General features: G+C 48.8%; 8 protein-coding genes across 8 annotated transcripts; 3 read left to right on the plus strand and 5 right to left on the minus strand.

The window, feature by feature from the left end:
• Nucleotides 1–3,476, plus strand: FSUBG_6497 (uncharacterized protein; the record flags this gene model as incomplete). Its single annotated transcript, XM_036684701.1, has 2 exons — nt 1–98; nt 176–3,476. The coding sequence occupies 2 exons, from the start codon at nt 1–3 to the stop codon at nt 3,474–3,476; spliced, it is 3,399 nt and encodes a 1,132-aa protein (XP_036537932.1).
• A 442-nt stretch (nt 3,477–3,918) lies between these two features.
• On the minus strand, nt 3,919–4,249 carry FSUBG_6498 (dolichyl-phosphate mannosyltransferase polypeptide 2 regulatory subunit; the record flags this gene model as incomplete). The annotated part of the gene is made up of 2 exons (XM_036684702.1): nt 3,919–4,104; nt 4,193–4,249. The coding sequence occupies 2 exons, from the start codon at nt 4,247–4,249 to the stop codon at nt 3,919–3,921; spliced, it is 243 nt and encodes an 80-aa protein (XP_036537933.1).
• A 558-nt stretch (nt 4,250–4,807) lies between these two features.
• FSUBG_6499 (CWC22-like protein) lies at nt 4,808–7,414 on the plus strand (the record flags this gene model as incomplete). The annotated part of the gene is made up of 1 exon (XM_036684703.1): nt 4,808–7,414. One exon carries the CDS (start codon nt 4,808–4,810, stop codon nt 7,412–7,414), a length of 2,607 nt encoding a protein of 868 aa, XP_036537934.1.
• Nucleotides 7,415–8,652: 1,238 nt separating this feature from the next.
• FSUBG_6500 (pre-mrna splicing factor rna helicase) lies at nt 8,653–12,448 on the plus strand (the record flags this gene model as incomplete). The annotated part of the gene is made up of 8 exons (XM_036684706.1): nt 8,653–8,782; nt 8,833–9,088; nt 10,064–10,205; nt 10,259–10,576; nt 10,631–11,141; nt 11,236–11,560; nt 11,611–12,271; nt 12,311–12,448. The coding sequence occupies 8 exons, from the start codon at nt 8,653–8,655 to the stop codon at nt 12,446–12,448; spliced, it is 2,481 nt and encodes an 826-aa protein (XP_036537935.1).
• A 40-nt stretch (nt 12,449–12,488) lies between these two features.
• On the minus strand, nt 12,489–15,166 carry FSUBG_6501 (uncharacterized protein; the record flags this gene model as incomplete). The annotated part of the gene is made up of 5 exons (XM_036684707.1): nt 12,489–12,614; nt 13,082–13,142; nt 13,736–14,354; nt 14,454–14,811; nt 14,864–15,166. The coding sequence occupies 5 exons, from the start codon at nt 15,164–15,166 to the stop codon at nt 12,489–12,491; spliced, it is 1,467 nt and encodes a 488-aa protein (XP_036537936.1).
• Nucleotides 15,167–16,411: 1,245 nt separating this feature from the next.
• On the minus strand, nt 16,412–16,850 carry FSUBG_6502 (interferon-induced 6-16; the record flags this gene model as incomplete). The annotated part of the gene is made up of 2 exons (XM_036684708.1): nt 16,412–16,689; nt 16,739–16,850. The coding sequence occupies 2 exons, from the start codon at nt 16,848–16,850 to the stop codon at nt 16,412–16,414; spliced, it is 390 nt and encodes a 129-aa protein (XP_036537937.1).
• Nucleotides 16,851–20,625: 3,775 nt separating this feature from the next.
• On the minus strand, nt 20,626–22,200 carry FSUBG_6503 (tRNA-dihydrouridine synthase 1; the record flags this gene model as incomplete). Its single annotated transcript, XM_036684709.1, has 2 exons — nt 20,626–22,023; nt 22,072–22,200. 2 exons carry the CDS (start codon nt 22,198–22,200, stop codon nt 20,626–20,628), a joined length of 1,527 nt encoding a protein of 508 aa, XP_036537938.1.
• A 1,124-nt stretch (nt 22,201–23,324) lies between these two features.
• FSUBG_6504 (BNI4-like protein) lies at nt 23,325–25,741 on the minus strand (the record flags this gene model as incomplete). The annotated part of the gene is made up of 4 exons (XM_036684710.1): nt 23,325–23,372; nt 23,427–23,815; nt 23,863–24,778; nt 24,857–25,741. 4 exons carry the CDS (start codon nt 25,739–25,741, stop codon nt 23,325–23,327), a joined length of 2,238 nt encoding a protein of 745 aa, XP_036537939.1.
• Between the last annotated feature and the right edge of the window lie 1,686 nt (nt 25,742–27,427).

The following is a 27,427-nucleotide window of genomic DNA, read 5'->3' on the forward strand; positions in this document are numbered from 1 at the left end:
ATGACCCTCTCGACAGCTTCTAAGAAGGAGAGGAAACATGCCAGAGAAAGTGGCGGCATCGCCGCGGCCGTGACAAAGCAAACAGCTGGTAAATTCGCGTGAGCCTCCCTGCCCGCATGACTCCTCTGGGCTATCATGGACCACTTTAAGTACCTAGCTGACCGCAGTCACATAGCTCTGTCACTGTCAATAACGGTAACGCCAACACCAACAAGGATAACGTGAATACAAATATCAGCATTAGCGGAGATAATAAGAGCTCATCTACTTCGGTCGCTTCCACGCCCCCCGTCGACACGCCCGAGATTAAGCCTTCCTCTGGCCCTGACAATGTCAACCCTGCTGTCTCCCCTATGCTCGCTGCTTTGTCCACAACTCCAGCTTCCGTGAGCACAGCACCGAGTATGAACAATGACTGGATGAGGAACGGCATGGCCGGCTCTCCAGGAAACTTGATCAGTATCATGGGCGATTCACCTCCTACCCAACCGTCTTCTTATGAGGACTCAGGTCGACTGCAACAAGGATGGCCCGTACAGCGTCATTTCATGAGTCCCTCGCCTTCATCTTTATCCCCACCAAACCACAGCCGACGTCCTTTGAGCTTCCAGATGGACGCCCAATACCAATCTCCAGAAACACCACCTCCGAGTGTTCCCTACCGACGGAGTTCGGTCAACTCCCCGTTCCAAGGCTCGAGGATGGGAAACCATCCGCCTCTGCCTCATCAACCCCAGCCACACTTCTATGGTGTACCAGATATCGACCTAAACATGACTAACAACTCGGGCATGAAAGCCGGCGAACGAGGCTATTTCTTTGGCTTCGACAAGCTACCCGAATGCCCCGATTTCCCGTTTGGTCCGAGCAACGTCGTCATCGCGGGGTATGAAGGAGGTTTGGATGTATACGCTGTGGGTAAGAGAGGTCTTGAGCCTGTTGCCAGTCTAAAGGGACTACGAGGAGGCGTTCACCACGCCAAGATTCTTCCTTGGACGCTTGGCAGCAGTAATAAAGCTCTGTTCCCTCTTGTGGCGGTGGTATTGCATGGGCCAGTTCTACCCTCAGCTGTACCTGGCTCTGTACAGGACGAGGGACCAAGCCCCAGGCTTGATGGGGCAGCAAGTCCTCGATCTGTCTTCACCCACCAGGATGGCTTCCAAGGGCGACAGACCATCGACTCATACCAAACGTCCGTAGAGGTGTACTCACTCAGGACCAACCAACTCGTTGATGTCTTACTTCAAGCGCCAAAGATCCCGATCAACCCTGAAATATCTGTCACGAACCCAATCTTCAGACCTCCTTCACCTAGTGGCTCTTTCACGATTCGAGCGGACTCAGGTACACTTGCAGTTTGCTCAGGCGTTACTGGCGAATGCTGGGTCTACTTGCAACTATTGGAAGATCAAAACGGCCATGTCTTTACGTGTGTCGGAAAGATGTGGACCAGACTCCAGCAAAGCACCCGAGGCGAGGTGCCAGAGGAGGCTGATAAGACACAGTCTTCGACCGCACCACCACGCTCAAATCCCCAAACACCGATTCTCGCAGTTAGGGGACGATGGATCGCTTACTGTCCTGCGACACCTTCTTCACAAATCTCGCTGAGAGCTCACGTATCACTTCCCATTCTTGGCAAAGCACCTGGGCTCGCCACTGTGACGCCGCCGCAGCTCCCTTCGTCTTCTGCATCGGTAGATCTTCCTATTTCCGATAGTGTCGTTAATAAGATTATGCGAGAGACGACCCAAGAACTTATTCAAGGCGCTAAGTGGGTTGGACAGCAAGGCCTGCAAGCTTGGAATTCATACTGGAACAAGTCGTCAAGCCCCCAAACGCAAACTCAACAAGCCCGCTCGCCTCCTCAGAACTGGAGTGGTACTCGATCTCCTCGTGGCGACCCTATCAACTTCCCTCCAACTCATGGTCCTACCGGCCCGGTTGGAGCGAAAGACCCAGGGCTTGTGTCGATTGTTGATGCAGAGTCACTCACTAATTCATCTACCATTCATCCAATTACTACGTTCTCGCCGCCTCTGGGCTGCAGTTTTCTTTCATTTTCGCCATCATCTTTATCCCTGTTCACTGCCAGCAGCAAAGGCGATGTGCAAACAGTCTGGGATCTGTTCCGTATTCAACATACACGATCATCCCCTCTCCAGACTACTGTCACGCCAAATGCAAGCACAGGACCCCAGGTCCGTCAAATTGCACAATTTTCACGAATGACTGTCGCACGCATTGTCGATGTCGCTTGGACGCAATCGCAGGGGGAGCGGTTAGCTATGGTCACAGAGCGCGGCACTGTTCATCTACTTGATATGCCCTCAAGTGCGTTTATGTGGCCTGCACCTCGCCGTCGCCAAGCTGTCCAGGAAAGTGGTACTGCAACACCAGAGCAGTCGAACACTGCTGTTTCTTTAGCTACTGGAGCTTTTGGTGCAGCCTATCAAGCTGCGAAACCTTTTGTCTCACGACCTCGTCGCAGCAGTGGTAACGTACAAAATGCGACTGGCAACAGCCTCAAAGACTCAGCGGCTATGGGTGGGCGAGTGATCGCTGCTAGTATCAGCAGTTCCCTTGGCAAGACAGGAACCGCCATCAATCAGCTTCGGCACACTGGTGAAAACCGAGTGTCCTTGCCGCTTAGCTCAGGCCTTCCTTCGGCATCCTGCGTGACCTGGGTCAAAAGCAGAAAACATCAAGGACTCTTTGTGGTTGGCAACGGTCTAGTACGGGGCTTCTCCTGTCGAACTCGCCGATCTAGCGTGCAGGCTGGCAGGCGAGTCACACGGGCTAGCAGGTATCACGATTACAATGTGCCGATTCTACCCAGCGACTTGGTTGCTCCAGCTGTACGACAGATGGTTGACCTGGGAGCTCAGGATGAAATCCTCGACCTTTCGGACCGTGATATGGATGCAGGAAACACGCTGACGCTCAACCCCCGACCTCGTGTTGCGGCAACAGATCAGACTATGGAATCGTCAATCCCTCAAGCCGAGATAGAGTCTAGTGCACCCTATCAACCTTTCCACACGGATCGACGAGTAACTCTCTGCGAGTACCGGAGAGGAACAGCTGATCAGCTCGAAGTTGTCTCAGCTATACTAGCCGAAACAAGTCTAGACGAAAACACAACTTCCAAGAAAAAGAAAAAGAAGGGGCAACCCATGGAACCAAATTCATCTAAAGAATTCTCAAACACAACGGCTTGGGCTTTTGGTCAGGATATTCCAGTGGTTCGGCTGGATTTGGGCTTGCCAACAGTTGCTGAGGAGGAGTACGACGGCCCCGAAGACCACATTGCATTACCCCCTTCAGCGATGGAGCGCGTGATGCAGTATGGCGACCAGGAGCAGATCGTGGTGACTACGAGGAGACGTCGTGGAGCGCAGGGTGGAAGCCAAGGTGAGGACGGCTTTTTTGAGGATGACTGTGAAGTCCTTGACTTTGCAGATCAGAGAGTGTGAGAAGAACTCTCAGACAGACAACGTGCGCTTGAGGTTGGCGTTTAGGTCCTTGGCTTTGCTTGATTATATGCATATGAAGCTGGAATGGCAACTCATTGCTTAAGCTGTTTGGCGGTATGGAGCAAAGTTTGTATCTCTTCGTGTGAAACATGATTAGTTACGCTCAACCCAACTCTTGGTCCGGTATGTTGGAGTTTGATTCTGATATGTGGGCATTTTGCTTGTACGGAAGAAACACTCTTTAGCACGGTCGTTTAGCAGGTCATAATGCCTTATTATAAATAGAAAAAGATTAGATACCCATTTCCTGTAGTGTTCATATCTTCTGCATTAAGACGTTGGCCTGAAGTTTCAAAGTCCCATGGTGTGATTAGGTCTTGGGCGCAACAACGCCATTAAAAGACACTGAATGATTACAAGTATATAATCGACATGTCGTCGTTTAGTTGGCCTTCTTCGCGGCAGCCTTGGCCTTTGCAGCCTTCTTCTGGTTGCTCCGAATCATAACCATGCCGAGGAATGAGCCAACAACAGCCGAACCGAGGAGGATGATAATGACGGGGATGCGAATGGCCCAAACACGAGGGGGGAAGAAGTTCTGGAGAGGGTGATCGTCGTCGACAAAGGGCTAGCCAATTGTTAGTTGACAATTGTTCAATACCCAAGTTGGTAGGGGTGTGTAGTCGCATCGAGGTGAGGAATGAGGGGCATCTTACCATGAGAAGAGTCCAGATGGTGTAGTAGGTGAAGACGACGGAAGCGGCCACGAGCATGGCGAGACCGACGATTTTGTCCAACTGTAACAAGAATTATTATGTTGGTAAAGTTGGAAGCACGACGAGGGGCTGCCACGATGCCCCGGTCTGAAGCGCGTCAAGGGGACAGCGTGTAAACTAGGCCTTGACAGGTGATGCTGCTTACCATTGTCAAAGATGCGCAAAGCGAGCGAGCGTAGTCTTTGTTGAGCAGAGATGAAGATTGAGGCCGAGAAGCAGAAATAAAGGAGTGTCGTGGCAGTATCTTTTGGTGGTGAAATGGTTGCCGTCAAAAAGTCCAGTTGGCTTTAACTAGGGACAAGCTTCAGGAGACGTGACGACTAAAGGTGGGGCGCCACAGTTGCACAGCCACATGACATTGGAGCTCCAATCGTGGCTGAACATCTTTTTTCAAACTGACATTACTTCGCGCGCGACGAAGCTAGCAACGACATATTTCTCGGCTCGCAAAGAATTTCACTTTCTTACCCCTACGCCATCGAAATTCAGGACGCAGTAATCGACACGGCAGAATAGATTGATCGCGACCGTGACTGCGGGTGTAATTTTCTGACGATGGCTTCCGCCGAGGTCGATCTCCCGCGTCGGGACCGCGATCGCAGCGACAAGCGTGATGGCGATTCATATCGTCCTGCGAGAGACCAGCGATCAGCCTCTCCCAGGCAAAAACGAGAAGCTGCGCCTGTGCGAACCGAAGAAGAGAAACAAGCGGCTGCAAAGGCAGAGTACGAGAAGCTTCTCACAATGCGATCCGGCGGTACATATATTCCACCAGCTCGACTGCGTGCGCTCCAGGCCCAGATCACGGATAAGACGAGCAAGGAGTATCAGCGCATGGCTTGGGAGGCGCTCAAGAAGAGTATCAATGGTCTGATCAACAAGGTCAACACTGCCAACATCAAATTCATCGTTCCCGAGCTTTTTGGAGAGAATCTTATCCGAGGCCGCGGTTTGTTTTGTCGATCGATCATGAAGGCCCAGGCTGCCAGTTTACCTTTCACGCCGATTTACGCCGCCATGGCTGCTATCGTCAACACCAAGCTACCCCAGGTTGGCGAGCTCCTGATTCGTCGTTTGGTTATGCAGTTCCGAAAGGGATTCAAGCGGAACGACAAGGCTGTCTGCCTTTCCTCGACTACCTTCCTGGCGCATCTCATCAACCAGCAGGTTCAACATGAAATGCTCGCCGGTCAGATTCTTCTTCTCCTGCTTCATAAGCCGACCGACGACAGTGTTGAGATTGCGGTTGGTTTCTGTCGAGAGGTGGGACAATATCTGGAGGAGATGCAGCCGTCTATTGCCATGGCTGTCTTTGACCAATTTCGAAACATTCTGCACGAAGCCGATATCGACAAACGAACACAGTACATGATCGAAGTGTTATTCCAGGTGCGCAAGGACAAATTCAAGGACAACCCAGCTGTCAAGGAGGAGTTGGACTTGGTGGAAGAGGAGGATCAAATCACACATCGGATCGAGCTGGAGGGTGAAATAGATGTTCAAGATGGACTCAACATTTTCAAATTCGACCCAGAGTGGGAGGAGCACGAAGAGGCATACAAGAAGCTGAAGGCTGAGATCCTAGGCGAAGGTAGCGACGATGAGGATGACGAGGATGAATACGAAAGTTCCTCTGAAGACGAGGAGGACGAGAAGACGAAAGCCATGGAGATCAAGGACCAGTCCAATGCCGATCTGGTCAATTTACGAAGGACTATCTACCTCACTATTATGTCGAGTGCCGATCCAGAGGAAGCTGTCCACAAGCTCATGAAGATCAACCTCCCTGCCGGCCAGGAACCTGAGCTTCCCTCCATGATCGTGGAGTGCTGTTCACAAGAAAAGACGTACACCAAGTTCTTTGGCATGATTGGCGAGCGCTTCGCCAAGATCAACCGACTGTGGTGTGACCTGTTTGAGCAGGCTTTTGCCAAGTACTACGACACTATCCATCGATACGAGAACAACAAATTGCGCAATATTGCGATGCTTTTTGGTCATATGTTTGCTTCAGACGCCCTGGGCTGGCACTGTCTATCTGTCATCCACTTGAACGAGGACGAGACCACATCCAGTAGCCGTATCTTTATCAAGATTCTGTTTCAGTTCATCGCAGAGGAAACCGGCATGCCTAAGCTGAGGGCACGTATGACAGACGAAACCTTGCGCCCCAACCTGGAAGGCCTCTTCCCCAAGGACAACCCCCGCAATATTAGATTCTCCATCAACTACTTTACAAGTATTGGTATGGGTGCTCTTACAGAAGAGATGCGAACCTACCTACAGAACATGCCCAAACCCGCTTTACCTGCACCCCCTGCGGCTGATTCAGACTCTGATTCAGTTTCGAGCTATTCGTCGTACACAGGCTCTTCTTACTCGCGATCTCGATCTCGATCGCGAACACCACGTAAGGTCGCTGACCGGGGAAGATCTCTTTCTCGGTCTCCTGATCGAAGAAGCCGGGGACGTTCATACAGTTCGTCGCGATCCAGATCATACTCAAGATCTATATCTGCACGAGGCAGGGGACGCAGCGAGTCTCGCTCTGCCAGCCCTCCCCGACGAGTACGTCGCTACGATAGTGAGAGCCGCTCACGATCCCCTGCCCCACGAAACGGCAAAGGTCGGGCTCGCAGCGCCTCATACTCATCTCGAAGTCGTTCCCGCACGCCTCCACGTCAAGTACGTGGACGCACGGACTCATTCGCTTCGGAGGGACGGTCGCCGCTCCCTCCAGCTCGAGATGGGCGAAGCCGCTCATATGACTCCCAGAGCCGATCTCCTTCTCCTGTGAGAAAACGGGAGAGGTCATACTCTGGCAGCCCACCTCGACGAGGCCGACCGCGCGGAAATGCCGGTCCAGCCTCACATCGGCGCAACAGTTCTTCCGTCAGTGATGGACCGCGAGATGCTGGCAAGCAATACAGCCGCTCTCCTTCATACGATTCGCGATCCCCGCCTCCAAGAAGAGCCAGGCCGGACAGCGTATCGCCCCCACCTGCACGCAATGGTCGCCAAGCCTCACACTCGCGGTCACCTAGTCCCCCGCGCCGTGGAGCAAAGAAGTCTTTGAGCCCTGTACCGCCTAAGAGGAGACGTTATAGCGATAGTGTTTCTCGGTCACCACCACCAATGAAGCGAGGACGAAGAGGAAGTTGAAGGGAAGGAGAATAAGGAGCTGGAAGTAATGAAGGATAGGACTTGTCTATAATTAGGAGACCAGGTGAAGGAGTTGCATCATCAGCGGGACTACCAAAATTGTAAGCTTTTGAGGCCCAGCGCCATTGTCCGCGGAATTTTTTCAACGGTGAATTTTATGTTCTTTGTTGGATGCATCATGAGAAAGTGAATAGTTTCATGCTTCATAAAGGGGCGGCCCTGGTTGAAGAAACAGTGATTTTTCTATGAATATAAATACCGTTGACCTCTGGAAACCTATCTCAGATCCTCAGCTATCCCGCTTCTCCTATTATTTCTATCCGGTAAAGTCGTCAAATTTATCAGTATGGAAACTCCCCCAGGATCGAAGGAACAGCCCAAGGCTTGCAACAACGCAACTGCATTTGGCATTGGGATCATCATGATGGGCTCAAAGACGAGAAACACTAAAGCTCGCATCGGAACTATGGCTCTTGGTAGCGTCGCTATTGGCGTTGATATGTCTATCAAGCATGTCTTGGGGCAACAGAGTGGCTGACCTGTATTTAGGAAGCGCTGGCTTGGAAAAGCTGGACAATAACGTAACGATGCTCGCGACCAGACTCTCAACAGTCTTGAGTATGGAGTGTTCTAGCGTCGAGACTACGAATCCCTTTGAGGGTTGAGTTGGGAACTGGGATATGTGGATATGATGGTTGCATGCTGACCATGCTCAACTAAAAGGAGTTTTATCTTTTACGGGCTTTTGGTATATCGAAGAAGTAGATATCTTTCTAGGAGAATGTATTTACATATCTAGACATCTAGGCCGAAAATATGAGGAGAATAGAAGGTATTATCCTCAAGTTACCTCTGCATCAGAGAGATACAGAAGTCAACACTTTTTAAAATCATAACTTCGCAGAGTGTGCTGACCCGAACAAGAGGTTATTCAAACCTGCCGATATTGGCAGGTCTCATGATGCTCTGATATCGACGTTTTATCACCTAAAATCTGCAACCGCCCGATAGCTATGTTTCTGAGCTTTGTTTGCTAGGGCCTTGCTCGTTGGTGGCTGTAGTATAACAAAGGAAATTCTGTAGTGAACAACACTAAAAGCCGTTCTTTGTTTGTCCTGAGATGAGCGATGTGAGGTAATGACATAAGCTATTTATTCTATGTGCCATTTATTCACTCTTCTTTGAAGGAAAGCTATCTGCTTAGTTTCGACTTTCGACAACACGTTCAAACCTACATCATGGAGCTCACCACCATCTGCCTTACCGCTCTTATCATAGGTTTCCTTCTCATTGGAAACTCACCAATCCAAATGCCACGAGAAGCCTGGGGCTATACTCTTGCTACGGTATTCTTTGCCGTTATCGGAGGTAGATCGCGCTATCACGACCACATGAACTGTCGTACTGACTATGGCTAGGCGCATCATTCTTTGGTCAGATCATCCATACGGCCCTTCCAGCACTTCGACAAACACATGACACCCCTGAGGATTACTTTGAACATATAGCAAAGGTTTTATATCATGGCCGAGTCAAGTTTAGCGCCCCTGATCTTCACTTCAACCGCAAGTTTGGCATCTGTTGTGACCAAGAGGGGCACTGTATATCTTGTCTTGATCTTCAAGATGAGGAATATGGGGAGATTCAAGCCTTTTTGAGAATGTTGCACAATAGGTTTGGCAGGAGAATGAAAGAAGCTTTTGCGAAAAATGAGGAGGGAGGCGGCTATAGAAATCAAAATAAAAGGAATACGGACAGGTGGGTTACACGGGAATAGAGGTCAATCAAAACTAAACGCAATGATTGACCATATGCTAATATAAATCAATAACTCTGTTGGTTACCTACCAACGAGAAAAACTGAAGTTATAAATATACTCTGCTTGGCCATTTCCCCTTATTTCTGATGATAAGTGCCCAAGCCCATGTATCAATGACTATTTGGGGATTGGAATGACAGGAAGGCTTTAATGGCATTCACGAGTAGACGATAAACGCCCGGCGAAGGTAAAGATTAGTTGTTTGAGGTAGTCTATTTCTATTTTGGAGTCGTCTGTTGTGTTGGTTATTACGGAAAGTAGGCCATATGAGCGCGAAGTTCAGCATATATTACATATCATTACAATAAAGTTGCTATAAGAATGACGTCTGACCGTAATGATAGAGACATAGATATCCCAATTCAAATCATGTTGCTACTGTAGTTGCCGACTATTTAAACGTATAATGCGGTGTTGACCCCTGAGACCGATCTCACAGAATACTTTCAAAATCTCGTTCGACTTATGACATATGATTACAGTTGCTATAGCAGTCACTGAGATACACTTACGACGCGCTTTGGCGCTGATTAGGAGACCTGACCACTTCTCCTACTGGAGTCAGTCCTGTCACTGCTGGCACCTGTCAAGCACTTGCTCGGATGCCTGCCATATGTCCCAACAAAGCCTCAAATATCAGGGTATTTATATTATATTCTAAGTCACATGCAGCCCATTTTATCTGATTCACAGAATGTAAAAAAGCCAACATCGCAATCCCACAGTTCAAAAATAACAACACCAACACAACACATCCCAACCACAACAACGACTTTCGCATCAGGATGAATTCCCTTGAGCGCAACAAAACTACAGCTGAGTAAGCTAGAATACTGGAGGATGCCCCGAACCATCCTCTTCGACCTGGAGTACCACGCTCGGCAGAGTACTTCAAACTTCTTCAGAGTCGTCGCGAGCTGCCCGTGTCGGCCATGCGTCAGGAATTTCTTGACGCTTATCATAAAAGCAAGGTTGGTCTCCCGCTGTTATTGACTTCTTCTGAAAGAAAGAAAAATACTAAAAGCGCTATTTGAAGGTGGTCGTGCTCATGGGCGAGACTGGTTCCGGCAAGACGACACAGGTTCCTCAGTTCGTCTGGTACGATGAGTACGCCAGTGGCAAGATCGTGGCTTGCACGCAGCCACGGCGTCTTGCAGCAACCAGCGTGGCAAGCCGAGTCGCCGATGAGATGGGCGTTACCCTTGGTGAGGAAGTAGGATATTCTGTGCGCTTCGACGACAAATTTCGCTCAGACATATCTCGCACCGACACCCGTCTCCAGTACATGACAGATGGCCTACTACTCCAAGAGGCCCTTAAAGATGCAAACTTCTCGGAATATGTGAGTAATATTTCTGGAAAATCCGTTTGCGAAGACGTTGCTGATAACTATCAGGCCTGCATCATCATCGACGAGGCCCATGAGCGAACTAAGGCGACAGATATCCTCATGGCACTTCTCAAGGTCGCCGTGCAGAAGCAAGACGACCTGAAAGTTGTCATCATGTCTGCTACCATGGATGCGGACAAGTTCGCTCAGTATTTCGGCGTGGGACAGCCTTTCAACGTGCCTGGACGGCCTCACCCAGTCGATGTCTACTATCTTGAGAAGGCAACCCCCGACTGGATGGTTAGTGCTTTGCATACCGCAAAGCATATTACCGACAATATGCCTCCCGGGGATATTCTTCTCTTCGTTCCAACCATCCATAACGCAGTGGAGTGCTGCAAAAGGCTGAACGAAAAGCTTGCCAATAGGTTGCACGCCTTGCCCCTATATGCTGCACTTAGTCGCAGTGAACAAGCCAAAGCCTTGTCTCAGAGTACTACAGGGACTCGCAGGTGTATTGTGGCGACCAACGTTGCTGAAACCAGTTTGACCATTGATGGCATTGTCTATGTCATTGGTAAGTGATCCGCGCCGCCAGTCTGTCCCTAGTAGCTATTCCTAATGTTCAGCAACACACACTTGCAAGTAAGAGACCTGACATTAATCAATAGATACCGGTATTGAGATGCACTCTTCGTACAACCCAAGAGGTGATATGGAGACTCTCGAAAGCGCCGAGATTTCCAAAGCCTCCGCCAGGCAGCGTGCTGGTCGAGCTGGTCGAACACGACCAGGCGTATGCTTCCGCATGTACACCAAGGAGGCGTTCGATGAGGATTTTGCCCCCGACAGACCACCTGGGATTCTTTCTTCTTCCATGATCCAGGAGGTTCTTCAGCTCCTGTCTATGGGCATTCGTAACGTCGCTGGCTTCGACTTCATCGACCCCCCTGACACAGAAGTCTATCTTCGCGCGCTTTACGAGCTCAATGCCATGTGAGAGGGATATGATCTACTCTCCCTAGCGTATTCTAATTTGTCAATAGGGGATATATTGATGACCATGCGAAAATCACTCCCGTGGGTAAGATGGCAGCTCAAATCCCGGTCCACCCCGTGTGGTACAATGCCATTGTTGAGGGGCAAAAACTTGGTTGTGGCGTAGAGATGGTAGCTTTAGCTGCTCTGGGATCTACACAGGATCCGGTTCTCCTCCATCCCCCACGTGTCGCCGTCGCCCGAGTTGCCCATAGCCGTTTCACCTGCCCGAACTCGGATCATATCACCAATCTGCACGCCCTGCATGCGTACGTTCGCACGAAGATCCAGGACAATATGGATATGGCGCAGTGGTGCTTCGATGCCTTCATCGACCAAAGGGTCATGGAGGAGGTTCTTCAAATTCGCGAGCAGCTCAAGGCAAAGGTCCAAAGCATGTTAGATGCACCGCTTACATCGGCATCTTTCGACGATGAGTTCGAACTCAAGATCCGGAAGGCTCTAGCACGGAGCTTATATACCAACTCCGCTATCGAAAAAGGCGAAGATGTATATATGACAGTTCACGATGCTGTCCCCGCCGTCGTCCCCATGACCAGTGCTCTCTTCAAACAGGGTTACCCATGGGTAGTGTTTGACAAAGTTGCTTGTTACGGCAACAGAATTTTTATTGAAAATGCCACAGCTGTCGACCCAGAGTGGCTTGCTGTAAGTTTCACTACTACTCATCATGGCAAATGCTCACAGTCAGTTGTACAGGATCTTCCCTTCTTTCAGGACGGCATGCTCTCGGTCAAACGCGATGAGGCTCGAACCATTCGACAGCCTTACGTCAAGGAGTCACTAGATGCTGCGCGTGCTCGGTTACGAAGCAGTGCCAACTAATGCTACTATCCTACCCAAACAACTTAATACGGCACTGTCGTCATAATCCTCCTCCTTCTTCTTCTTCTTCTTCTTCTTCTTCTTCTTCTTCTTCTTCTTCTTCCTCCTCCTCCTCCTCCTCCTCCTCCTCCCCCTCCTCCTCCTTACCCCCTGAGAATGAGGATGCCTGTGAAGCTTGTTGTTATCCTTCGACACAAGTGGAGGCACCAGATCGACGGCTGGCACCTTCACGTGGTGATCTGGGTCAGTAGCAGAGAATGAGTGTTATCTCTGTGAAGCCAAGACCAGCCATGCATATTACATCCGGGTATAGCATTTATGGGCATATTCAGTTAAGAAGTTATCTGAAAAAGGTATATCAGGAGTGTTATGGAGTTGAGCTCGAGCCACTTTAGTCATTGCTTTATACCCATAAATAAGCAATAGCTAACAATATTATTTGGTTTTGATCAACCTCTATTTTTATGTCAGATCTTTACGTCGATAGCCCAATCTAGCTGTCTTTTTGCCATATGAACCCAAACACATGTTCTTTATTGCCAGACCATGATTGCTTTATAGAGCTTTTCCTAGATCGTAGGGTTCTCGCAGTTCTTTTCAAGCTAGCCCCCTACTTCTGAACTCTCCGACTACCATTCCTTCCCATTGCAGAATGGCAAGGCCAGTTGCTGTAGAGCTTTGTGGTGAGTAAATCCTAGGCAAGGGTGTGTGAAGACTTTATACGTTGAAATTTAAGAATGTATGTAGCTCGAATTGTTGTTTCGAAACTGACTGATCTGTTGTTACCATAACATCTTAAGACATAAGGCAATAATATCAGGGCCAATAAGGGTTACTAATGCTATATAGCAGAGGGACATTGAGTATGTCGTATTCCTGTACTGCCTCACACGGAAGCATATTATTAGCCATATCCTTGAGGTTGGTTCTGGAATCTGTCCGGGTATCAAACTCACAAATAATGCAACCACATTGATACTGCACAATTGGCTGGTCTTAGCTTCCAGATGAAATACCATCTGTACTGACCCATAACACCACGTGAAGGTGCCAGCCGTCGTTATGGTGCCTCCACTTGGGTCGCGAAACCACAAGCTTCTCAGGCATCCCTAAGATCCTATAACCCAGAGGAGATGGAGGAAAGGAAGAAAGGGTGGCTCGCGCCAAGAAGAAGAATTCAAGAAGAAAGGGTGGCTCACGCCAAAGACGTTGGTTGATGAAGGGCGTTGGGTGTTTACCAGAAGATGGTATGTGATGAGATGATGGGCATGGATGACTGTAATTTACCAGTCCCGCGATGATCCCGTCTGCTTGTTGATCTTGTCCCGGGGCGTCTCCTTTCGAGGTTTTGGTCGCATCTCGGCTGCGGTCGTCTTGCGATTCATGGCAACTACCACGCTCCTGAGTTCATCGTCACGAACAATGCCCCAACTCGCAGGGTCAACCCCATCAATGGTGATCTTTTTAGCAGCACCGGGCATACTACCATCCAAAATAAGCTCAAAGGAAGAACCAACAGTTGTATCCCAGGTCGTGTTTGGCACCATGTCTGGCTTGATGACGCGACCATGGCGCTGCCATTGGCGGAAGTGGGTATGATCGCCCCAGCCAGGCCCAACAATCGAAGGGGTCGTGTACTGCTTCATGTGGGCGCGGCAAGTGGCAGACGATGAACTGGTCGAAAGCTCCGATGGTTTAACGAAGGTTGTTGACTGAGACATAGGGGAACGTGCCTCAGGGTCTCTACCAAGAAGTTGGCCAGGCTGCAAATCAACACCACTGCAGAGTTTATGCATTTTGATTGACGAGGCAAACAGATGCGCGGTGTCCTTGTAAGGCTCGTCGCGATTCAACACATCCTGGTGTCTAGGGGGTCTTCGATCATCCTTCTGACGGCCCTCCGCGTCTGTAGGGATATCCTCACTGTGCCACGGAACCTAGCCGGCGACATCGTACAGTGGAAGAGATTCCAGAGGGATCCTCTTGCAGGTCTTGTGTGGCCTACCTCCTTTCACAACGTAGGTCCAGGGCCGACAGAATGGGTCGTTGTGCGGCGCAGGGGATGGAACAGGAGTAGAGTGTAGTATGCCAGGGCCATTGATGCTGATAATAGGACGGGCCACAATATCAGCTGCCTTGTACAACCCTTCAACCTCGAGCATATAACTCATGAAGGAGCTCACTGGGAGATCCGGTTCCATGGGAACATGATACCAGTCCCCTGGGAACTTAGTAAGCGCCATAGATGCGAGGGCACCGGATGAGAGAGCGAGAGCGTCCTTAACAGTATCAGCACCCTGTGGTGCTTGAGCTTGTCTCTCCTTATCGAGGCCCATCGGTTCGGGCGCAGGCTTGGGATCGGCCTGTCGAGTTAGTGTACACAGACTAGAATTCGGGCGCTGAAAAGAGACGTACATTTGGAGACTTGACAGGGCCAGTTTTGATTGGGCGTCCCCCAATGTAGGCTCCGGACAACTCAGCCCTGGCTCGGGCTGCGGTGTGGCGATCCGGGAACTGCACATTGCACCAGCCTTCATGAGGATGGTCGGAGTTCTTGGGCGGGGGCCAATAGACAATGCAGTTGCCAAAGCCCTTGTCAGAGAGGGCTGTTGCGAACTGGTCCTTGGTGATTGTGAACTTGATGTTGCCACAGTAAACAACCTTCTCACACGCAACAGCCGCCATGTCGCGCTTGTTCCAGCTTTCTCGAGTAGGCATTTCTAACCACATTAGAAAAATACTTCTGTAATGATCAGATATGCATACTTACTTAAAAAAGTTGTAGAATGTGTGTTGTGTTGTGTTGTGTTAGAAAATAAGAGAGAAGACGAGCAGAAGACGAGCAGAAGACGAGCAGAAGACGAGGATCAAAACAAGAAAGTGCGGAGATTCAGGGCACAAGGCAGGGCACGAGTTGTAAAAGTGGCAGGCATCTCATTGTGTGACAGTGATTCAGTGACAAGTAGGCAACAAGGCATCACCTACCTACCTAGGTACCTAGGTACCCCTCGGGGTGTAAGAAGACTCCTGACGTTAAGTTAAGGTGCTAAAAATACTTAGTCTAAGATCCTCTAAAACCTCACTAAACTTACCTAAGTTTACCTAAGGCTTTTTGTCACCTAGGATAAAGGTCCTAAGTTTTATTGCATCCCCTTGGTACCTACCTACCTATCTAAGGTACCTTAGGTAGGTATTATTCGCAGTGGAACTGCATGACACGGAACGCCTAAACGGGTGCAGAAGTACTTAGGCTGTCTACGATATCTTCACTTTTGAAGTGCACATAGTTGAGATTCAAGGCGGATAGGGGTTGTATAATAATGTATAGCTTTCAGATCTGTACAATCAGCATAAAACGTAAAGAATACGGGGACACTATTCCACAAAGACAGAGTTAGGTAAATATACAGAATACCTACATATATGATAACACATAAAATCGAGAAGGCGTTGAGAAAATCGGGAGTGTCAAACTGATAGCCACCCACTACGTCTAGCAACAAACCTGAAAACATGTAAGTATATAAGGAAATCTAACTTGGGCTCTAACTGCAATTTTAAAACTGGTGATTGTACAATCTGTTGCCCTTAATGCTCAAGTGTTCTGCAACACTGTCATCTTGCAGTCTGCCTGCAACATCAAGCATCCTAACTACTAATGGAACGGATTATAGAGACCAAGTACCATACGATGATGCACAATTTCAGTCGAGGTAAAGACCCCAGTAATCTTATCCATGGCCTTCATTCCTGTGGTCCAAACAGGCACAAAGATTGAATGGGTGCGTTTATCTTTATTGGAGATGAAAATCATCCATTGCCATCTATCAAACTAAGTGCCATCTAGGATCAAAATATATCCAGACCATTGCCGAAATTCTTACAGTCAGTCGATCGAGATAGGATGCTGATAACCAATATCGTTCACTGGCCAGGCTTATACTGTTCCCCTAGTCCGTCGCCTCAGTTTTTCTTCGACTGAGAAACCTTTTTCTCAGCATCGTTTCCACCATCGGTTTCCTCCTGGTCTCCGTTTGCGCTGTGTTCATCACCCTGGCCTTTGAGCTTGCCCTTGAGCTTGGCAGCAAGACCGCTCGCGCCGACTATGGCTCCTGAGGCCTGAACAACCCCGTTGACAATAGCAAGGCCGGCGCCTCCAGCTCCAGCACTCTGAAGAATGGCGAATGGGCTACCAGCTACGACACTGCCGATACCGCTCTGAATACCAGCGGCAGCCGAGCCTAAGATATAGTTAGAGTGTAAATCAGATATAAGAGCAGCTAGACTAACCGGCAGCGATACCACCAACACCAAAGCCAAGGGCACCCAAGGCTGGCCCAACGACAATAGCAGGGGCGACGATTAGTGCTGTCCCAGTAACCATCATGGCTGGTGAGGTCATGTTCTGCAGAAATTGCATTTTCCGAGTTGGAGACTGACTACATCTTGTGGTTAGCAGGTGTCTTGAGTCGATTGAGGTGTCACTCACTCACAAGACAGATAGAAGATACGTAGTCTATAGATAGTCCGAGCGGATTCTTCTGGCTCTTGGGGTGTTTTGGGATGAGAAAAGGAAAGGAATCAGAAATTAAAGCAGAAGAGGAATATGGCTGTAGATAATAACCAGCTGGCAGGCAACTGCACTGTTGGTCCATTCACTACCATCGAGTTTGGTGGCCCAATCCACGACCTACCTTACCTGGGGCTGTGTAAACAACAAAGGCCAAGTGAATGCGGCCTCAGGTAAGTGAATTTCTTTACAACCAACGTAAAGCAATTAATTCAAGATACTCTCTTATTGGCGGTATATCCAACTCGGCCAAGGAGCACGGCTAGCCCATCAGCTGGAATAAGTAACCGCCCGTTCAGCCTTTCAATACTTGACATAACTAAGAAAATGAATTGAAACATGTTACCTACCTACTCATCCAAAATCACAAACTGAGTCTCTATTGGTTTCGGGCCTTAAATAATAAAACACCACCTCGTTTTGCAAGCCCTGTGTCTCTCAGCCAAGCATTCACAGACGCCTATCAAACTGTTTTAGAAGATATTATTCTAAACTTAGGGGATTTTAGAAGATGTTTCCCTAATTTATGGCATGTAAGAGAATGTAACAAGTGCCGTCTACTAGCAAGGCCATACTTTCAATTCTTTATCCTAGTTCAGCTCAGTGTTATCCTCCTGGTTACCACCATCCGCCTTTGAAACATCTGTACTATCTAGAGGATCAGATTTACAATACTTGAAACCATGTTTCCACTTGGAAAATATGGAACCAAGACCAACTCCGATCCCAGTTTCTTGTACAAAGCCACGAATAACGACGGGGCCTAGGCCGCCAGTTGCATACGACTGACAGTATCCCGGGTTCCCTTTTACATATTGAAGAGTGCTGTTAGTTGCCTTATTCCACTGTCAGCATATGGCTGTTAATGCCAGTGTGCTCGGCGACACTCACCGCCAACAGAATCAATTTGACTCATGGGAGAATGATAGTTGTTTCTGATTTTAAATCGACGAATGTGGGTTGTTTGAGATCGATGGAGGTTGGGCAGGTCGTTTCCAAGTTATGGATGACCGAGTGTTTGAGATGAGCGTCAAAAAGAGCGTTGGAAGTTGATGTAGATCATCGTCGACACTGAATGACAGAAACCTGCGGTTCTAGAGTAGCAATACGCTAACATCTTTACTAAAGGCTCACACATGCAATAGGCAAACACCGTAGGAACGGTCACGTCCTCATTAGTGAGGTTGTATACGATACCTTAAGCAGAGATAACACTGTATTTGAATTCCAACTCTGCTCTACAAAACTGTTCAGAAAACCCAGAGGCTTTCAGAAACGTGAGATGAAGGTCCTAAGTCACACTGTCAAGAAAAACTGCCAAAGAGAAAGAGTTATCTATCGTCATTTCTCAACCGGTATAAGTGCCGTTCCCAGATTCTCTTGCTTGGCCAAAAGCCGAGTAAGCGAAACGCGCAAATGCGCACGTCGTTAGGGCAGAAAACATATTGGCGACACTTCCCAAGATCTCGACTCCGTATCCACCCATGGCAGCACTCTGAAAGATTGCAAAGAGGCTTCTAGGGGCAACGTTGCCTATCAAGCTCTGAGCCCAAGACGCGAATGATCCTTAGTGATGCCCAAGTTAGCACAGTGTATTCTTTATTTGAGAGTATTTGCTAACCTAGTAGCGGACCGTTGGGTGTAAAGCCAAAAAACTGAAGGATTAATGTGGTGAACCATGCCATGGTGAAAATGGTGAGTCAGTGCTTAAGGGAGTGAAGCAATCTAACGTAAGGGACAACGAGGTAGTTGTGAGGTTGGTTGGTCTTTTGAAGGCTGTTGCTAGTTTCTTGTTGTATGTGTTCGAGACGAAGAAGTTGTAAGTAAGAGAAGAGGTTTAAGCTGGTGCTGGGATTAAGAAGGGGCTCATATCTCAAGTCAGGCAGTGGCGTTGACATTGGCACTTCCACCCAGACTGTTTGGCTTGAGGTGACCTATTTCAGTTGTTGCAGTTTCGTTATCCGTTTCTTTGTATGTCTAGTCAAGCTTTATAACGATCATGTTGAGTTTGCACAAATACAAGATACATCAAGACTGTGGCTTTGCTTCAATACACTAAGAAACAAATAAGGAAGAGAAACAAACAGCAAGGCCCAAAACACTTTCAGTTGAGAACGATCCGCTAAAAATCAATCACTCAAGAGTTGAAATATTCAAAGTTAACAAAGATGTTTATACACAGTGTACAACACCCCATATGCTCCTTGGGTACTCGTTTTGGCACAATTCAGGTTAAAGTCAAATATTAATGACTTTCCAAGGGTAAAGGATGTTAGCTACTAGGTAATACAAGGAGGCCCAAATCTGATATGGCGGTCTCATCATAACTATCCTTGCCATCTCAAACTGAGCATGGAAGCTTGGCATTGCGAAAGATGAAGAAAGCCGGTTTCTCAAGGGAATGCCAAGTTCCATGCTGATCGCAGAAAGTCCCTCCGTAACACACCATGGCAGCTCTAAAGAATTCTGACAAGTCGCTGTCAAAAGAAGCATTGTTCAACGGACTCCGGGCCGAAGGCGAAAGTAAACCTAAGTGATATGTGATTAGTAGATTCCGTAGTACAGAACACAAACCTTTACTAACTTGTGATAGAGCACATATCCTTCAGATGCCAAATTTGCACTAGAAGCGCTGCCATGTTGTCCATAGTCCAGACTCAGGGGTTGAAGAAACTTGGTATATGGGACGGTGGACGGTGTTGTGGTAGATATAGTGTCTTGAGCTAAGGCTTGCTTCTGCTGGGTAGATAGTGTTCCTGTGTGTATGATAGAAGATGAAGAAGAGAAGATAGACCTGAGATGGTGGGAAGTTGAATAAGGAGCAGATCAAGGCAACTTTCGAATAGACACCTGCTCTGATGCCCCTGTACCTCACCTTAATATTGCATCTCGTCATTGTTCATTTCATTTGCTACAAACAAAGTTCAACGTGCAGTTACCCATGCAATACACTTCTTTCTTCTCACTTGTGCTTCTTGATACACGGCAGTGAAAACAAGTACATATCCGGCAACAAGCATAATAACAAAGAACCAAACAACAAAATTTTCTATCCTGGGCTCGCGTGTAACCTTTTAATGAGGCCACTGATGGACTTACAGCACTCCCTATGGCAGTTCCGCCTTGGTGGCGTTGAAGATAAATGGACATATAGATGCTTTTGCTGACATTACATTTCCTACGAGACAGGTAACCTGGCTGCACTTATGCCTAGTTAGGTATGTAATCCCTCCTTCACTCATCATGTTACACAACATGCTTAATCCCGATGTGAATATATGAGTTTTGCCTGAATCGCTCGTGATTTCGGGACATATTTGAGGAGGCGCAGTTTCTCAAAGTCTTAGTACTAGAATATTAATTAATCTATTTTATGTACTCTTCTATACATAAATAGAAGGAATCTCAAAGTTTATTATCTTTGTCACACTGTGGTAATATATTAAATGAACCAGACGACACTTGAATCCTTTCACGTTTGTTCAGCCTGCATTTTGAACGAGATATATGGAATCCAAATCATTATTGTGAGAAGCTATTTCTTTTGATCTATTCTAAGAATTTCACCCCCATACGCCGTCTATATAAACTCGTCATAATCATAACTCTATCCCGCCAAAGCCTCATCTCGAGCCTTAATATCTTCCTGCTTACCCTTATCCTCCTGTTTCTGTTCCTGCGCCTTGACCTTGTCCTTCTTACTCATAGTCAAAGCTCCTTTCTTAAATGCCTCATTCGGTAGAGGTCGGATAATCGGTTGAACCACCCACCAAGGTCTTCGGCATCGTCTTTGTGTGCCTACTGAGCTCTCAGTCTCGGGGGGGTCCTCCTCACCCTCAGCCAACGGTGTCTCCGCAACGCTCTCGCCATTGGTGCGCTCGTACTCAATGAGGCCTTCTGCAACCTTGCGCTCCACTGCAGACAGTACGCGCTCGTAGGCTTCCATGTCGCCTGCTCGGCTCTTGGCCAGCATGTCTCGCACGTCCGTGTGCTTGGAGACAAAGTGTCGCAATAGATGGAAAAGATGAGGTTGCATGGCTGACATGTTGGGGCCCTGTTCTCCCTTCTTGCCTAGATCCTTTCTTCGCTTCTTAGACGGTGGCTCATCTTCAACTATCTCACTCTTGTTCATCCATTCAGTATCGTCTCCAGGCATGAACAGTGGTCGGCGCTCGATGTGCTTCTCTCCAAAAACGTGTTCGTGGAGGATGTCCATATATCGCCTGAACACAGCATCAACTCTGTAACCCCCTTTTCCATCTTTTCCTCTCCAGTATTCTCGTCCCTCCTCCCCGACTGGTGGCGGCTTTGAGAAGATAGCTGGGTCGCTGAGGTTGCCCTCGGCGCTCATCACGCCATCAGCTCCTGTAGCCTCGAGACACTTCTCGATATCTCCCTCCTGAAGGATATTTCCATTCGCGAAAATGACTGTCTCCTTGGGTAGGCTGTCTCTCAGGAATCGAATCATCTTCCACTCAGCCAGGCCAGTCAAATGTCCCTTCTGCTCCCTTCGTCGGCCGTGGACAGTGAGGATGGATGCGCCAGCCTTGAGGACATTTTGCGCGTATGCCAGGGTCTCCTCCTTCGTGTCCAGGATTCGAATCTTGGCTGTCACAGGCACCGGCAACTCCTTGTGCAAAATGTTGATCAAGCGGAAGATAAGATCCTGGTCTTCCTGGAGGAAGGCACCATACTTTCCCTTTCGCGCGATACCTTGGGGACATCCGAGGTTCAAGTCAACAGCATCGCAGTAAGGGGCAACTTGCTTAGCGGCAGAAAGGAGCGCTTCGGGGTCGTTGGCGCAGAACTGGACGAATAGCGGTCGGTCGATAGAAGGGTTTCCGTCAAGCCAGGGAGTTTCGCCATCAGTTTTGAGCGATTGGAAGTGTGCCTTGCGATACTTCTCATCCTGCGAAAAGAGTCGAGCGTGGAGCATGGGTGTATAGGCAAGAAGACTCTTTTGTTCGGTGGGTGAAATGAAACTTCGAGTCAACATGCGCCATGCCTGAGTTGTCAGTCAATTCACACATTACCAGGTCGAGCAATAACTTACAAATTCAGATTGATCTACCATCGGCGCAACGATGAACTTGGGGCTTCCAATAGACTCGTAGAATGCTCGTCCTTGAAGCTTGGTAGGGCGCTCCCCCGCGCTGGTGGGGTTCTCCTCTGTGGTCGTCATTGTAGACATGCGCTGGGCGAAACAGACAAATCGGGGGCTGAAAATAGAAATACGTAGATATCCCGGACTCTTCAAGAGCCAGGCTCGTCGTGTTAATCGATCCAGAGTGTTTAACGAGACGTGGCGCAAAGTGGTTTAGAGGGAGTGCTCACAAGCTTCGTAACTATGACCACCAAAATAATTTTTTTCCAACGCCTTACCTCCGAGTAATGTTGCGGCCCGGATGTGGGGGTGGGGGGGATGATTGTGGCTGAAGAGATCGCGGGGACCTTGAGGCTTAAGCCTTAGGAATTTCCGGATGATCGAATGAGTGGGTACAGAGGACAGGTACGTACTCCGTACATGTACCGTTTTATTCTTCTCATGTACCTCCAATAGTGGATCCCACCTCTTTAAAGGTGCCAAGTAACCACCTAGGTGCCTACACCACAAATCATGTATAGTACACAAGTACCTACCCTTCCCTTATCTGTAAATTGATTTCGATCCCCTGAATCAAATGAAGATCAAACAAAATCTGAAGTGTACACGCAATCGATGTTAGTGATCATGTTAAGCCCCTGATGCCTGCATCTCGAACGCCAACTCGGAATAAACCTGAGTACTTATGTTGATGAGCTTAAAATAAGGTAAAGTATTGTCTTAGATATTCACAGGGCGACATGAAATGTTCCGGCCAGGCAATTAAAAACTTAATGATGTATCCATTCCATTGATTGATTGATTTTTTTTTTTTTGATTCATGTCGACAAGACTAGCAAATGATGTTCTGTGAATTAACGCGGTGTCCCCGTTTCAATGGTTACACTGCTGCAAGCCCAGAAATATGTATGTATGTAATTTCCATTACGCTCCATTCCTCGTCGGTCCCAGATGAAAAGAAAAGAGAGATGAAGAAAAGCAAAATTAAAGAAATGTATGACTCTTTGGTCTAAATTCCACATGACATGTAGAGACTGGTTAGAGTGATCAACACCATTAACACCGTACAATGCTGTCCCAAACGCCCAAGCGGTTAATATGGCTGCTTGCAATACAAGATTCCGGCTTGATCTCCGGTATCAGTCAAGGAAACAAAACACTGCGCTAACAAGCTTCGCTCCTCGTGGTGGGCATTGCCATCATCAGAAAAAGTGCGTGTAAATCTTTGAGTTTTCGTGAACCTCCATTTCCTATGACCTATTAGTAACTGGTGTGCCGTTGGAATTCTCATTGTCAAAACGTACCATCTTGAAGGTGTTCAGCTCCTCCTTGATCTGCTGCGCAAGCATGGGAGTCAATCGGTTGCAGGTAGCAATCTCACCGCGACGATCGTACTCCTGACTAGGCCAAGTATCGTGAAACACAATACGGGGCGAGAAAGTAGCATTACGCTTGGTAGATCCGTGGGGAGTGTTTGGTGCGCTCTTGCTGTCCTGTCGTAGCCTCAAAGCGGACATGAAGTAGTCTTCACTGCCAATAGCGATCGAGCCAGTTCGGCGGTGGCCCTGAGACTCGTCGTTGGGAGTGCTAGGGGCACTGGAGTTCGGGGAATCGGTGACAGCAGGAACGCTGGGGAGATCAAGGCCAGGAGAGGAATCAGCAGGGCGGATAGAAGGACTGGCTGAGCCAGGGCCTACAGACTGTTAGCAGAAGAATTTGTAATAAAACCTTCAGACTTACGCTTCAAAATTCCCTTACGGACGGCAGCAAGCACCTCCGCACGTTCTCTGTCACCTCCGACAATACTCTTACGCGAATTCGAGTTGTCAGTTCCAGAGCTCCCAAGACGCTCAGCAATCTCAACACCCAAATTCGTATCAATCGAATTGCGCTCAAGATGGGGGAAGGTATCTGTCTGCCTGGGATTGGCCGACACGTTAACTCGTTGGGTCTCAGCCTCGACAGTGACCATCGATACAGCGGCTTGGCTAGCTTCCGGCTTGACAGGTCCATCAGCAGGAGCAACTCCAATCACTGACTTGGGTCGGAAAATTCCAACAAAAGACCGGCCACCCTTCTTCATACCTTGGCCCATCTTTCGAATCATGATGGAAGCCGATGACGCTGTCGAGGAGATGGAGAGGTTATCAGTTGAGCCACCAAAGAACCGGCCACCATAGATACTGTGTCCAAGGCCTGCAGCCTCCTGCGCTTCCGCGATACGAGCTTGTTCGGCATCGTAGGCTTCGTCGGCCGTTGGGTCCTTGTGGAGTTTGGAGGGTTCTGTCTTATCAGCTCCCTCACCCTCATCGGCATTGCGGAAATCGGCTGCGCTTCCAAATGAAAAAGCGCGTCGCAGTCTGGAGGTCTTGCTCTTGGATTTGCGTCCTTTATCCTTGATAGCAGCAAGCTGTTTAGCCGCGGGCGAGTCTATTTTACCCGCACCTGACGCATTAGAAGATCCGTCTTCAGCGACCTCGCTAGCCATGGTAGCTGGTCTAGAGAGAGGTGAAGGGTTTGTAGTGCGTTTAATCGCATCGGAAGATGATCCTCGAGGTGGGATGTTGACCTTGGCGTGATCTTGCTTAGAAGTGATTTCGCTGTTTGCCTGGGAAGAGGGGCTTCCAGTGGGGGCAGACACATTACGGTTGGCAGACTGCAGAACATCCCTGTTAGCATTCAAGTTTTACCACCCATTGCTGATTGGATAGTGTTTCAAGGATCGTCAACTTACCGAGGATGGTCGAGAGTGACTGCTGCGGCTGGAATTTACACTATCAGAACTTCCGTTGCGCGAGTGTGCGGTAGCGTTAGTAACAACACGCAGTGTTTGGGAATTTCCGTCTGCTTTGCTCTTGTCATGCGTAGCAGGCTTCGACAGGTCAGAATCGGCACGAAGACTTCGACGGCGGGATCGGTTTGAATCATCCATGGGAGAATGAAGAAGTTGCATATCATCCATAGATGTGCCAGGCATGGCATTGTAGAAGCTGTTGGGTCTGTTTGGAATCGCCGAGCGGGCAGGATTGGGGCCATTGTAGAGTTGAGTTGCCGTAGGCATTCCGTTCACTGGGACAGCTGTGCTCTGAGAACGCCCATGCTGGTTTTGTTGAGGAGTGAGTGATGACCGTCTATACCTGTCCGGTGCAGCTTTGCTTGAAGAAGTCGGAGAGGTTGGTTGTGTAGGGCCAGCAAGGAAGGCAGAATGAGGTCGAGGAGCAGGCACAATGTTTCGTCGCTGAGGAATGGCAGAATCATCACGAGCACCCGTTTGGCCAACGCCCATGGCATTGTATTGCACGTTGGTAGCCGAGGAGCTAAACTGGCGGCCGTTGTAGTTGGCATTGTGGTTATAATTCCGCGTCGGTTGACCTTGCGGTTGCCAAGATTGTGTATGGTTCAGGGTCGGTGTGCTAGTAAAAGCGTATTGCTGGACAGGAGTCGAACTACCCCGGTACCCAGTGGGAGAGGGAACAGCATATCTTGGGGCTTGAGCCGCATACTGATGGCCAGCCTGGCCTTGGTTATTGGGTATCATGCTTGTTGAAGAAGACGGTCGGGTCTGGAGCATTGTAACCGTCGCAGTTTGCTGGGGAAAGGTCTGAACCAGAGCAGCCATAGTTTGCGTTGACGTATAACGAGCAGTAAAGCAGCCGTCAACGACAAGCGTGACAACGAGAGTGCTTGTTGAATACCTTCGGTCTTAAATTCGAAGGGTTCGGACGAGGTCGGTTCGAGGTGCAGTATGTTTGCACTTAACAGAAGAGCAACTGTGGCCAATATTCATGTTAGCACGGTTTCCATCAGAAACGGCCTGCAAAGACCAAAGAAAGGTCGAACAATCCGGATATCCCTTCTTAGGTTGCCTTCCCGCAGAGAGCCGGGAAAGATTTGCGTAACCACCTACCTAATTTTTTTTTTCCGGTGATAACTCTATGACAAACGAAAGAAGATAAGGAGGCTGTGATTAAGGACGCCAGCGACCAGAAACAAAGGGAATTGATCGTGCTGAGGAAGCAGCTCACTATTACCGTGAGCAGACTTTTGACTCTGCTACGAGACGAGGTATGCTAATGGAGATTGGGGACAAGATCAAGAGTCGTGACAGACAGCTTGAATCTCGACCTAGTTGTAACGGAACATGAGAGGGCCGTCGACAGTTCGGGGCAATGGAACGGTGAAGTAGACGAGTGAGGCGAAGGAACAAAGTATTACGGAGTTCGCTCGCGAGATGAGGGTTATGATCGACAGGGCAGGCAAGATTTCCAGTGGTCGAGAATCGTCACAGGGGTCTAGAGAGAGCAGAAGCGAATGGCTAAGCAAATGCAACTGCAGATAGAACGAGGCAAGTGTCGAGGTCTGAGGCCAAACGATCACAGGAGACGATGGATGTAGAATGTGCAAGATCGAAAGATCGAAAGCGTTCGAAGGGTTCTGGGAGATTCGGGGCAAGCGACGGCCGAGAGAAAGGGGTACGGCAATCTGGAGAAAGTCGAGCCGGGAAGACGAGGGGCAGAGAAGGCCAAGATGGCGATGGGTTACGGTGATGGCGATAATGAGGAGGAGAATAGAAAGGAAAAGGAAGAAACGACACCTGAACAAGGAGAAACAACGAGACGATGAGATGAGATGGTGAAGAAGCCAACCTGTTGTTCAGAAAGTGAGGTGAGGTGATTGAGAAACCTCAAGAGCCCAGGTGGGTACGTAACTCGTGTTATCCACACGCTAATAATGCATGGGATGGTCCTAGTCGGACTTGCAGAAAAGGGACCCCGTGGTGCAGAAGCTCACTACATAACAGTGGACTGCCAAAGTTTGTTTTCTACAGGGCACAGACAGCAGTAGGGTCCCTATAATTTAGCGGTCCAAGACCCAAATTCCGGGTACATGACCACCCCAACGCGGCCCATGGTGGAAGTGATCTCGGACATGCAACCCTTTCGACATGAACGTGACAGCAGTGTGGTTGCAATCTAACGCCTATTCAGAAAATAGCCTCGAATGAGGATTGATTGCTAGGAAGGAAGAGGCAAGTGACAGCCGCGATTCATCTATCTCCCTCAAAACATCCATCGGCTCTTGGGTCTTCTTCAGCTTGATCACGACAACAATAACACAACCTCACGCGTTCAAAGACAACGTATCAGGCTGGTAACTAACCGTTCCGTAGTCCTGGAGATACATAAAGTATTGTCAGCATGCAGGGGACAAGGGGCAAGACGTCGTAAGCCAATTCTCTCCGTCCGTCTGGTCTGGTCTGGTCTGGTCTGGTTGCTGTTGGCATCTCGAGATGGTCGATATTCAC

This window comes from Fusarium subglutinans (genome assembly GCF_013396075.1).
Source record: "Fusarium subglutinans strain NRRL 66333 chromosome Unknown NRRL66333_c0000068, whole genome shotgun sequence".
Lineage (NCBI taxonomy): Eukaryota > Fungi > Ascomycota > Sordariomycetes > Hypocreales > Nectriaceae > Fusarium > Fusarium subglutinans.